Below are 13681 nucleotides of genomic sequence, written 5' to 3'. Positions count from 1 at the left end.
ACTAGACTCCGAAACTAATAGATATTGTCATGAAAGGAACTTTAAAGGATTTCAAATCTTCTCAGAGAGTATAAGTCGCTGGCAATCCACTTTACTAAATAAGATATAGCTCTCCTGTATTTTATCTTCAGATCTCTACTTATCCCCCATTCCCATACACAGACTCACCTCATGCCACAAGGCCTTCAAGAAATTGAAAACAAAATGTAGAAGAAGCTGAAAGTAGTTTTCTTTTGGAAGTATATGATGAGAGGAAGAAAGCTTTATTTACCAAAATATCTTCCTTAAAAGGAGAGCTGGGAATGGGAACCATGACATGCAAGGTTATTTTGCTACTTAAGACATCTGCAATCCCATTTTGGAGTGCTGGTTTGAGGCCCCAGCTACTCTGTTTCTGATCCAGGTTCCTGTCAATGTGTACTCGAGGAAGCAGCAGGCAATGGCTCAAATACTTGGGTCTCTGCCACTCACATGGAAGATCTGAATGGCATTCCTATCTACTGAGTTTGGTCTGACCCAATCCTAACTGTTGCATGCATTTAAGGAGTAGACTAGCAGATAGAATCTCTCTGTGTGTGTGTCTCTCTCTCTCCTCTTTCTCACTCCCTCCATCTTTCTCTTTTATTTCTCCTTCTCTGTCACTCTACTTTTCACATAGATGTCATTTAAAAAGTGGGGAGGGAGCTATTTGTTGGGAAAATCTTAGATGATTTCTTGGTGGCAGAAGCTAACACCCAAGGGATCCAGACCTTGGTAAACTATCTACAGGAGACAAGTGGATGGCTATTGTGGCTACCCTAATTAGGAAGGGGGAAGAAGAAACAAAAGAAGTGAGATGGAACCAGGACACGTGAGTCCCCTGTCAAACCTGATGATGGGAAGTGATATTAACAGCATTAAACTCAATTTCAAAATTTCTTCCTTTGAAATATTCCAGAAATTATACAAAAGTTGCTAAAACCGCAGACGCAGTTCAAGTACAATTAGCTTGAATAAAATGTAGAAAAAGAGGAAAACTAAAAGGGAACCTAGGCATGTAAAACTTTTCCTACCTCTTTGCAGAGAGCCTGATGAGCAGTGTGCATCCAATCCTTTGCCGAATGAATGACTCTCCTGTCATCCACTACTTCTCCCCACTTCATACTTCAGTAGGACTTCGCTACTCCCAGTTTTTCATTTGTCACACTCTGTTTACAGTGTGTCTTTGTGTACAGAATATTCTCTACTCCTCTTCCTTCCCTATCCTCCCCTAACAGCACATCCTCTTGTTCACTAAACAAGTCCATACTCATTTTTGTTCTGCCTCCTGTCACCTTCCATGAAGAGACTGGCTGTCTTATTCCCATCAGGTTTAAACTAAAAAAAAAAAAATCACAGACCAAAATTAAGATCATCTATGACAATCTATTGAACAGCCAACAACCTCTCCCTCCAAACAATAATAGCCATTCTCTATGTTTTACCTTTTTTTTCTCCTATTTGAGATTTATTTATGTTATTGGAAAGATAAATTTACAGAGAAAAGGAGAGACAGAGAGAAAGATCTTCCATCTGATGGTTCACTTCCCAAATGGCTGCAAGAGCAGAAGCTGAGCTTATCTGAAGCCAGGAACCTTCTCCAGGTCTCCCACATCAGTGCAGGGTTCCTTTGGGCTGTCTTACACTGCTTTCCCAGGCCACAAGCAGGGAGATAGATGGGAAGTGGAGCAACCTAGACCAGAATCAGCACCTGTAAGTCACCCATATGGGATCCCAAGCATGCAAGGTGAGTAGTTAGCTACTGAGTTATCCCGCCAATCCTTCCCCTAGGTTTTTATCAATATTTATTATTTGATATATTTTAATTATTGTCTGTTTTCTTCAGGAGAATACAAAATCTAAAAAGGCAAAGATTTTTGTGTAATCACTGCCTAGCAAAGGCTTAAGATCTGTGACAGATGAATGGATGTATGGATATATGGATGAATGAAACAGTGGCTGAAGTATCTGCTCAGGAACAGCCACCTCCTAGACAGATTTAAATGTTCCTTGTCCCTTATTTCTCCAAACATGTGTTTCTAATCATATTGTGCATGTCTGTACATTGTTCTCTAACAGCTGATAACTTTTAAGATGAAAGGTCTCCCTGCTTCATCTTTATATACTTAGAAATACATCCTTTGTTATGGTCCTAGTCAAGGAACAATTGAAGGACTGATTTTGTATTCATTTCACAGATAAGGGAACTTCAGGTTCAGCAAGTGTAAGTAACTTCTAAGGACATAACTTGTTACTTTCCGAGGTAGAATATTAAGGAAGCTTCCATATCAGCAGCCATTGGAAAGTCACAGCCATGGCTCGGTGCTACCATGGCCATGGGACCCAACAAGGGCCACCAGGTGATCAAGAACATGAGCAAGGCAAGGCATAGCCACTGCTGTAGGTGGCTGACCTAGCACACCCTGTTAATGTGGGACATGACCCAGGAGGTGTGCAGCTTTGCCTCCTATGAGTGCCACACCATGATGCTGTTCAAAGTCTCCAAGGACAAGAGGTCCTTCAAGTTCCTCAAGAATAAAGGTGAGTACACACATTCAGGTCAAGAGGAAGAGGGAGGAGCAGAGCAATGTCCTGGCCACCATGAGGAAGGCAGCCACCAAGAAAGACTGAGTACCTCTGCTTGTGCAATAAACTTCTCTGAGCCCTTAAAAAACAACACAAACACACACACATATATATAAATAATATAAACATATATAATATATAAAATAATATAGATTTTATATTGTATATTAATATATATTTGTATATTATATATTATACATTTATACATAAAATAATATCTATTTATACAATATGTTTATACATATAAAATAATGAAAATGTATGCCATGGCACCACCTTTATTTTTACTTGTCACACTACCTTTTTTTCAAACTTATCATCTCTGCCTCTGTCCCGTCTCCACATTTCCTATGTATCCATAATCGACTCACTATTAAGTATAAGCTCAAATTTCACATATTCAAGAAAACTTTGCCCTGATGACCCTTATCCAGATTATTTTTCCCATTTCTAGGAAAGATTCTCAAGTCAGTTCTCAGAGTAAATGGGAGAGTTTAAGAAGTGGGGCATGTGGCCTTAGAGAATAGCTTATTCCAAGTCCTCACCACATTTCATCCTCTGAAATAAGGTTCTTGGCACAGTGGCCTATTTGCTTTGTAGGTAATAGATAAAAGAACTAATCCCATCCTCCATTGAGCCATAATTTCAGGTAATGTCTCTCAGGGTCTAGCTACCTCTCTCAAGCATTTCTGTGAAGGTGACATTTGTCTGTGTTATCCGACTGAGTTGAGTTCCCCAAGAGAAGCTGCAGAATGCAGCAGGTCTCCAAGGACTTCCTGAACAATCCTCACCTTGGGATTGGCACTCAGGGCACCAACAGCTTTCCCCTTCTCTTCTTCATCACTCCTTCTGTTTGAAACCTGGACTTGACTCTCTCTCAAAGCGGACTCCTCCAGGGTTCCTACATTAGAAGCAAAGCTTATTTCATTTTGGGCATTTCTGCATGTTACCACATCCAAAATAGACTTCCTTTTGTAATTGGCCCAATATTTGTTTTCTTAGTAGATAAAAACATGCTAACATTAAAAACTAGCAACTATTGTTTTCAGTGACCTTTGGAAAGTAAGGCAAAAGTTGCTTAAAGTCAGAATGCACCCATGATACTTCCCCTCTTCTCCTTACTGCAATAGACAATGAAAGATAGAACTTTTGAAAAGCTACAGCTCTTCTCTAACGCCTTTTTCTGCTTGACATCTTTAGTAGCCATCTTAGTATCTTAGACAGCAAGTGTGAACTCTACCGGCCCTGTGTCTGCATGAGACACAAAAGTATGTATAGTTTGGAAAGTGATAGTGAATTAGAAGAGCAAATTGGCTATGAGACTAACTGTATTTAGTTTCTACTTCTGGGCTTTATCAGTTTAGTGGCATGAAAGCCCTTAATATCTGGGCTTCATTTTCCTCCTCTTAAAATAGGATCCTGTCGCTTATAAGAGTTGTATTTAATGTAAAAATAGCAGTTAAGTAGCTAAGCAATGCCAGTACCTCTTTGAGAGCCTGCTATATACAGCAGAAGCTTTGTTTAGTACATTGCACGCATTTCGTCTAATTGCCACCACGGTCTGAACACAGAAGTCGTTGACCACAGCGCTTGAACCATTGCAGACAACCAAAATACATCAAATTAATGAGGCCGAGCCAGGCTAACAAGGCCGTGGGGGAACCAAGAGTGGAATCCAGTTGTATGTCTAAGCACAAATCCATTCTCTTGTCAATGACCCTAGCTGTATTTAACAAGGTGCACAATGCTGAAGAGTTTTCTGTCCGGGGAAGCCCTCCAAACATGGCGGGTATCATTATTATTATTCATGGGGGGCATTACTATTATTATTACCCGCTCTCCACAGTAGAAAGGAGTTTACGGAGCTGACTGAAACGCCGACTCGCCTTGGGCCCACTGGTCCGGGCTACAGGTTGCCCGCACTGAGGCCCTTGTTTTCTCCCCCGGAGGGTTGAGGGCCCTGAGGCCGCGAGCGCCCCTCTCCATGCCCTTGTTTTCTCCCCCGGAGGATTGAGGGACGTGAGGACCGCCCTGAGGCCGCGAGCTGGACTTGCCCTATGGGACTGGCGGGAGGCCGCGAGGGCGCAGAGAGGCGGGAACCTGTTTCCAGCCGGACCGCGTCCTGCGGCGCGCCCAAGCGCCGCGCCTGCGCACTTAGCCGGCCTCCGCCGGGGGTTCCTGCGGCCGTGCGCTGGCGGCGTCGGCGGCTTTGGGCCCCGGGATGCGCTCGTCGCTGGCCCTTCCCAGCTTCAGGTGCGTGCGGCGGACCCCAGCAGCCCGGGAGCGAGGTGGAGCGAGCCCCGGGGAGGGTCGGGCGGCGTCCGTCCTGCGAGGTGCGCTGGAGCGAGGGGGCCGCGACCTCGGGTCCTCAGCTCCTCCCGCTGTCGCACTTGTTCGCCTGAGTGTGGCTCGGGGACGGCGGGGATGCCCGAGAGGAAGGCTCGGTGGGATGCTTGCTCAGTTGGGATGCCTTTGCTCCAGAGTGGGTCCTACCACACTTGGCACGTGATTTACCCCTCGGAGTGGGCACTCTTGCCCTTCGTTGCCTGCTGTGGGGTTTTGCGGACTCTGGACTCAGCCCGACCCTCCGGGTGCCCACTGGTTGTGGACCAGCACGCGGAGGACTCGCTGTCCAGGTCCTTTGTCCAGTGTGGTCCCACGAAAGGAGACTGGGGTAAGGGGCCAGTGCACAGCAAGCTGGTTAAAGGGCAACGTCACCAGAGATGATTCCCCAGCTGTAACCTCTCTCGGGCCTTTCTTTTTTAATGGTGTTAACTAAGATGTAGAAGAAAAGAGAATCCTGTGAAAAAGTCAGCAAGCTTTCTGCCGGTGGGGACGGCAACATTGAATTGTTATTGAATCTGTTTTTAGTCAAGGAGTGATGTGCAGCTTACTCGTGGCTAGGATACTTTCTGGGTTGAACTGTTGAGCAGATGTATTGTGTATTTTTTATTTAAGGTAACATCAGAAAGATCACAATCCCGGATTGGGTCTTCAAGATCACCAACAACAGCTACAACGAACATCAGAAGAAAGAAAACGAAATTCACTGACTTGGGATTTGGAGTTCTGTGTGTACCCTGGTGTAAGTTCATAGATGGTATGAACTCATGGTATGGTTCATAGAGCGCCCCTGCGTGTAAAGGAGATCACTGAATGCCAGCAGAGATTCTGGCAATACAGGGCTGCCAGCAAGTGCTTTTGGACAAGGTCGGAAGGCAAGTAAGAGAGTCCCAGGTCTTAGTGCTAGTGATGCATGAACCATAGACCTTACGTGTGGCTGTGTGTAACAGCCAATCTCTGAGACAATCAGAGATGGTTGTTTTATGTGGTTCTACTGTAGGACTTCCTTTTCCAGTTGGTGTTTGTAGAAACATGTATTACAAAGGAGAAGCTACACAAGGAATTGAGAAGTGAACAAGATCCCATGTGTGATCCATGATTCAGACCTAAGCTTGGATAATGGCTGGGCTTTGCCCTCCCGGCCAGAGTTGCCCTCCCATGTCACACTGGCTTCTCGACCATTGCAGTCTTCATGGCTCTTCCTATGCCTGCTTTCCTCCAACTGGGGAAGGTACTTCTCTCAGAGACCCTGGCTGAGGTACTTCTCAGGAGCCTTGCTTTGCTGAGACACTCTTTTCTACCCCTGGTCCTTCCCTCTCCCTCCCCTGGCCCAAGGATTCCTGAGAGAAAGGAGCTTTTTGTTAGCAAGGGAGTTCCTTGTGCAGTGCGTCCCTCAGACCCTCACCCAGAGATGTCGTGTTTGATGGACCAACGGGGAGCCAGTCCCTCTTTTCACCTCTTGCTCACACTATGAGTAAAGGTTATTAGTTTCCATTTGACTCATTGTCCTGATTGACAGACAACCTTGACCTCTAACTGCTCAATAGGAATTAAATCAGCTGGGAAGTTCCTTGGCAATTCACTAGGCCCATGACTTAATTTTTAATGCTCAGTTTGCTCTGTGTCAGCATGTTAGAGATTTTGGAAGTTTTTCACCTGTATCTCTTCTGACTCATTGCAGTGAAAACAGCTGATGGTGGCCAAGATAAATATCTGGGCTATATGGTATATTTTAAAAATTAATATAGTTACTTGCATCTTATTTTGCATAGATATATGTGGCTTTTTCCATTTCACTTTTAGTTAGATCAGTTCTAGCGGGAGAAGTAAATACTTTGAGGTAATGTGGGCCAAGTGAAAAAAACAAAACGAAACAGACCAGCTGGTTCCTTTAGTTGTCATTCTGTGAATTTTGATCTTCAGTCTCCTGATGGGTTCCTTGGCTGTATTGAATCAAGAGACTGATTTTGCTGCAGGTTTCCTGTTGTGTGAGGATTAGGGGCATCTTTCACAAACTTTTTTTAAACCTCTATCAATAGTGGATAAAGCAAAATTTATCCTTACTGTATATATTTTATACTCTGTGTTATTAAGCAAAAATATAGTTCCTATTTTACTAAAATGACTTCACAGACAGAATGAAAAGCATTGTGACCAAGCAAATAATAGAATTAATATGTCTTGTTTCTGGTTTGGATTGCTGAAGGGAATGATGGTGTTTACATTTGTGATTTTATATTTCAGTGTTAGGTAAAGATAATAAACACCATTTGTGTTGGATAGTTGCTGACCAAAGAACTCTGAATTTCTGATGGACTTAGCAGTTCTGGCCTCAAAGCAGATAGATTAGAGTGAGAGTTTAACAACAACAGACTTCCATCTATGAGGGCAATGCAGTGTTACAAGAATGAGAACATAGAGAGCATAAATACTTATGAGTGTCTGATAAACTACCTGTGTCTTACTCGTCACCGTTCTACTTCTGTATTTCTTTCTTCCCTCCAGCAAGACCATAAAATAACAAATCCAGCACTAGAACCCAGGTCTTCTGGGAAGTTTCTCCAAGTTGTCCTTGTTGATGTGAAAAGTAATTGAGAGTAAATAACGTGACATCTAAGAACTACACTTCTGGTAAGCGGGACATTCCTTCATAGAGTATTTGTGTGAAGCGCTGTAATTAAATGCAAATACATCTCATTTTTAGTACTTTTATCTTTTAATTCTTAAATGCTTTACCTTTCTAGCCCAAGTATTTTTTAAGGACAAAAAAAATAAATCTCACCTAAATGTTAACGTATTTGCCTAGTAATAAAAGAGCCTCAATACTAATGCTTAGTATTAAGAAATTTAACTTGGTATCCTTTTAATTTAACATAAGAAAATTAAAAAGAGCAATTAGAAAATAAATAGATTTTAAAGACTTGTTTCTATATATGTGAAATTAGTTTTATGATTCCAGAGTATTAATCTAAAATGGTTAATTTACTTTTAAACACAGATGTCATTTCTCTTTTACCTTTAAACCTCATCCAAAGGACAACTTAAGTGTTTCTTTTCATGTAAATAAAGAATTTAAAGTTAATATTTTTAATTTTTAATTTGTTAGGTATGTGTGTTTAAGAACAGTATGGCAGTCACCAGAATGTATCACTGAAGAATATGATGGCTGAAGGCAATTTAAAAACGCTGAAGACTCAACAGTGTGTAGTAAGCAATAAGCTGCCTAGAAACAGGCCTTATATTTGCAATATTTGCCTCAAACACTTTGAAACACCATCAAAATTAGCAAGACATTATCTGATTCATACTGGCCAAAAGCCATTTGAATGTGATGTGTGTCATAAAACGTTTAGACAACTGGTTCATCTGGAAAGGCATCAGTTAACTCATAATCTGCCTTTTAAATGTAGTATTTGTCAGCGCCACTTTAAAAACCTGAAGACCTTTGTGAAGCACCAACAACTTCACAATGAAACCTATCAAAATGATGTTAAGCAGGTTAGAAGATTGCTGGAGGCCAAGCAAGAAAAGCCAGTGTGTGGAATGTATAATACTTTTAGCACAGAGAGATGGTCATTACATCCATGCTCGAAGTCTGATCCCACATACAGCACTACGAAGAAAAGAAAGAACATCCATGCATGTACAATCTGTGGCAAGATGTTTCCATCACAATCCAAACTTGATAGGCATGCGCTGATTCACACTGGTCAGAGGCCTTTTAAATGTATCTTGTGTGGTAAGTCTTTCCGGCAGTCAACTCATTTAAAAATCCACCAGCTCACACATTCAGAAGAAAGACCTTTTCAGTGTTGTTTTTGTCAAAAAGGATTTAAGATTCAAAGCAAACTCCTGAAGCATAAACAAATCCATATGAGAAATAAGAACTGTCAGACTCTTTCATTAAAGGTGAAGAATCCAGAATCACGCCCCGTGCCTCGTAAACTAGATGCGAAACCGGATGGTTTTGAAAATGGTGAGATGGGTGGCTCTGAAGAGAATAGCCTGCTTGGTGTCCACTCTGCTTACGTCGTCCCTTTCCAATGTCCAGAGTGTGAGGAGTGTTTTGAATCGGAGCAGATTCTTAGGGGACATGAGTGTGTCCCCGGAAGAGGTGGTAACATTCCAAGCAGGCTCAGAAGAAGCTACAACTATAAAACCATCGTTAAAAAAATCTTGGCCAAATTTAAATGCCCTGGGGGTAAAAATCTAGATAACTTCCAATCAGAGAAGAAAGTATTGAAAAGCAGTTTGCTGAAAAATAGTGACTTTATTTCTTGTGAACAGAACTCAGAGGAAACCCAGAAAACACGTCCGGGTTCCCTTGGAACATACAAGACAGTTGGCAGCAAAAAGAAAAAATCATTAACGTTGCCATTTTCTTGGCAAAAGCAACTCCAAAGCCAAAATATGGGGAAAAACTTGAAAAGTACCCGTACAACAGAAAATATATTAACTGTGGAAAATTCAGTGACTAGTAAAGACTTAGCAATCTCCGGTTCACCAGGTGAGACATTGTTTAATAACCCTAAAGTGCTTCAGTGTGACTTGTCAGTTCCAGTTGAAAACGTACATGCTGGACATAAGATGTGTCCTTGTGACAAATGTGAAAAAGTATTTCCTTCTATATCCAAACTACAGAGACACTATTTAATTCACACTGGACAGAGACCTTTTGGTTGTAATGTTTGTGGGAAATCATTTAGACAGTCAGCTCACTTAAAAAGACATAAACTAACTCATATTGAAAAGATTCCTCATCGAAGATCCCTTTGCCAAATGGAATTTGGAAATTTGAACAAACATTTCATTCATCCTGGTGATAGTGTTAGTGATAGTACTTCCCAACAGTATGAAGCTCTTGATTTTCAAAACCATAAAGTTTTAGAGTCCAATGAAATATCGGAAGTGGTAGTTAAGTCAGAACCGGAGGAATTCACGCCAGGTACCCAGTGTGGGAACAGGCAGCTCTGTGCCTCTAGCACACGTTTGAAATCAGAGCAGACTTTTCATCGTAGTGACTCAGAGCGTCCTGAGAGAAGTGATGGCCTCGTTTACCAATGCAGTGTCTGTCCTAAAAGTTTCCGATCTCCATCTAAACTGGAAAGACACTATCTGATTCATGCAGGGCAGAAACCATTTGAATGCTCAGTTTGTGGCAAAACCTTCAGACAGGCTCCTCACTGGAAGAGACATCAACTTACTCACTTTAAAGAGCAATCATAATAGAAAGTGATGGTTTAAGATTCAGTTGTTTAATCTACAACCAGTAACTCATTTGTGGTCTCTGATGATCTTGGATCATTCAGAATGCATCTTTTTTTTTTTTTTAAACCATAAAGACTGCGTTAAATTGATTTTACAGACATCTGCTGCTTCTTGCAAAATAAGGTAAAATGTAGAAGGTAAAGTTTCAGGAAAAAAAAAAATTACTTTTGGGTAGCAGAACATGCTAAGGTACCAGAGCACATTTACTTTAATATAAATATCCATTTTTATCTGTATTGAAAATTGTAAGTCCATGTTATACAAATAATTTAGTCTCAGTTTGTAAAGAAATTATTTCCTGACATGTCATGCTTGGGGTATATGTACTCAGAGGGTGGGCAGGCAAAAACTGGTAGCAGGAGACCTGCTATGTTTTGCTTCATGTATTTTATATTTCACAGTAAAGCATAATTCTGTTTTCCTTTGACTCAGACTGCAAGCGTGATTTTTTTTCCTCTTGTAAACTTACATATTAAGTTAACAATGAAAATGGTTGAGAAATTTAGAGTGTTGTTTTCATTGGTTTTTTTCAAAGCTGTTTATTCAAAGGACTGTGATAATTTCACACCCTTTTTCTTCAAGTAATGATTTTTTCCCCTGAAGCTGCTGCTGTTTTCCCCCAAACAATGTAAAATTAGCAGAGGCTAGTATCATTGACCATGTTTACTTATCAGGAATATATTCGAAGTGCCATAACCTTTTTGGTGATATGTATGCAGTTTTACCTTCAGAGGAGTAAGTGCCATTCATCTAGCTGTTTGTTAATGGTTGAATGCACGGTAGCCCTAAACTAAAGATTCTCATTTAGAAGTCTGTATTCTCACCCAAGTTTCACATTTACTTTTGTAAGCTTTCTTTTAGTGCCTTTTTTTTTTTGAGTGGTCCTATTACTAAGCTTGTGTACTAAGCTTGATCAAATAGCAGTGACTAAATCTAGTTTTAAGTTTTATGATATTGATGTACTGTAATGTTAAAGAATATTGATTTTATCCTTATTAAGTTGTGACTTTAGTTAGTAATTTATTCTCTGTACAGGATTAAGATGCCTATGGAATTAAAGGCACCTTCCTTAAAAACAGAACTGTCATGAAATGTACTTTAATCCTGAACTATGAAAGACTTATTTATACTCAGAAATTGCCCTTCATGTTTGTCATTGTTTATAAGAACTCTAATGACATTTCCTAGCAATAAGTGAACTTAACCACTGTGTTTCTGAAATGAAAAGAATAAGTGGGCATTTAGTCTAGCACATTTATGTATCATGAAAACCTGTCCAGTGAGAATGTAGATGAATGAATAATTCTAAGTTTTGCACTGTATCCTCATAGTTGTTTTTCTGTGATGGTGGTTGGAGAAAGGGGAGAAATGGAAGTGAGTTTTGTCGGCTTGCTGCTTTTACCAAACGTGAATTTCAAGTAACTCAATTTTAGTTTAGAAAGAGAAAACAATATGAGTAAAATAACCAATGATGTACAGATGTGCCTATTTTTTTAAAGGTAACCAACTACAACAGATGCTTTAAAGAACAATTACTTCTTAGGTTTCCTTGACATTTTTTTTTCCCAGTGCAAACAAGAAAAGGATTTGCAGAATTTGATTTAAACAAAACTTTCCAAGACAGCGTCTAATCAAAAACAAAATATACCTTCATGTTTTCCAAGGTTGAGAGTTTAAGTGTTTTTCTCCTAATGTGTCTGAAAGTATACATTTTTGACATTTCGCTAAATGGCTTCTGTAATTTCATCTGGAAAGAAATGTCTTCAGTATTCCTTTTGCAGCCTAACCGGAAGAGTTCTGAAAGTGTTGTGCTTATATGAATATGACACTGATTTCTCTAAGTCACTTTTGGCCCATGCCTTTTTGACCTGTTTCATATTGAAAGCTGAAATATTGTAAAAATTTTGTCAAAGATGTACTGTAGTGCTATTTGAAGTACCTGTAACAGAAAACTTATTTACCTTTGTTATTGCAAGCTTATTATGGAAACTTTATACGAAGGAAGATAATGTATACAGCCATGTTAAAAAAGATTAAATAAATGTCAGCTGCTGCCTTGCTGCATGATAAAACTGGTAGTAATGATGAATCAATTACTTTTTTGAAAAAAAAAATAAACTTTATAAATATCTTAAGAAGATTTTGTTACATGATTAAGTTTTAGCAGATTAGTTACTGAAGCAGTTTAATTGGCAGGCTTGGTTTGTAGAATTATTGTTTCTTGATTTCTACTCTGTCAGGGTCCATAAATTTAAAATAAAAGTGCATATGTATGGAAAAGAAGAAAATAGTGCTTTAAGTTCTTGAAAAATTAGAATTTTGGAGTATTTTTTCGAATTTCAAGTAACAGTTTTTATGTACAGTTTTAATATACTATAAGAACAAGGTACTGATTCACCCTCAACCACTTTGGTAGACCTGATCCAATCCACATCCTACACCAAACTTAGATAATTGTTTAATCACTTCTTCACTCACACACTCACATTGCATTCCTTTGATAACACTTCATCACCTACCAGGATATGTTAAAGCCATTAAATGTCATATGAATTCATATTTATCCATTTATTTTACTCTCTGTCCTTCCTCTCTAGATTTATAGTAAACAAATATAGAATTAGTTTCTCCAATACATGTTATTATTGTTATTGCCTCTTGTCTACCTAGTAGCCATTTTGATTAGCCAAAAACTCTGAAATTATGTTCTGAAATGTTTTAAACTTCTATTATTTTATTTAAAAAATTATTATTATTCACTGGTGAGTGCTGCAGCCTGCCCCAGTCCCTTTCATGTGAACTGTTAGGTGTGATAGCCTAGCCTAGCTCAGCATGACCCCACCCTGTCCTGGTTCCTGCACATGCCAGTGGGCTATGGTTTGGCCTGGCCCTGCCTGGTCCACCTCCTACAGAGCCAACCCACATATCTGCCAACAAACGGAGCAGCCCTGCCTGGCCTGACCAACACCCAGCTCAGACTCATGCTCAACTGCAGGAGTGATGACCCACTAGGGTAGTTCCCAAAGTCCCTGCACAGGCCCACTCCCAGACCCAGATCTCACACGTGCCAGTGAGTGCTAGACTCTTACCAATTTTTGGGTGTGCCTGTGGTGTTCCTGGACCAGCCTGACCTGTTCCCAACCCCAGTTCCATGATGTTGGTGAGTTCCATGGTCATGCCTAGCTCAGTCCATCATTACCCCACCCCTCCAGCAGACCAGCTTTATGGCAGTCCCACAGGGATGGGCCCACAATCCCCCAAATTTGCTCTCATGCCCAGTTCTCTCATGAGCTGGTTAGTGCCATGGCCCAGCCTAACATATCTTCCCTCTGCCCTAATACTCAGCAATGGGTAGTATGGTTGAGCCCTGCCAGGCAGGCTTCCAGCCATGACTTATGTATGCACCAGTAGGTGATGGTTGATACCAGTAACCCCAGCCCAAGTCTCCCACGTGGGCGGCTGTATT

The 13681-nt window shown here is 40.6% G+C and overlaps 1 protein-coding gene and 1 pseudogene across 1 annotated transcript; both read left to right on the top strand.

Moving 5' to 3' along the window:
* Positions 1–2348: 2348 nt before the first annotated feature.
* LOC121149320 lies at positions 2349–2649 on the top strand (annotated as a pseudogene).
* A 2136-nt stretch (positions 2650–4785) lies between these two features.
* On the top strand, positions 4786–12477 carry ZNF770 (zinc finger protein 770). The gene is made up of 4 exons (XM_040969227.1): positions 4786–4857; positions 5563–5689; positions 7453–7578; positions 8054–12477. The coding sequence occupies exon 4, from the start codon at positions 8107–8109 to the stop codon at positions 10171–10173; it is 2067 nt and encodes a 688-aa protein (XP_040825161.1). The 5' UTR covers positions 4786–4857; positions 5563–5689; positions 7453–7578; positions 8054–8106; the 3' UTR covers positions 10174–12477.
* The last annotated feature ends 1204 nt before the right edge of the window (positions 12478–13681 follow it).

This window comes from Ochotona curzoniae, unplaced genomic scaffold (genome assembly GCF_017591425.1).
Source record: "Ochotona curzoniae isolate NIBS_2020 unplaced genomic scaffold, NIBS_Ocur_1.0 scaffold_4701, whole genome shotgun sequence".
NCBI lineage: Eukaryota > Metazoa > Chordata > Mammalia > Lagomorpha > Ochotonidae > Ochotona > Ochotona curzoniae.
The sequence above is the reverse complement of the archived record's forward strand: the minus strand, read 5'-3'. Positions and strand labels throughout refer to the sequence as shown.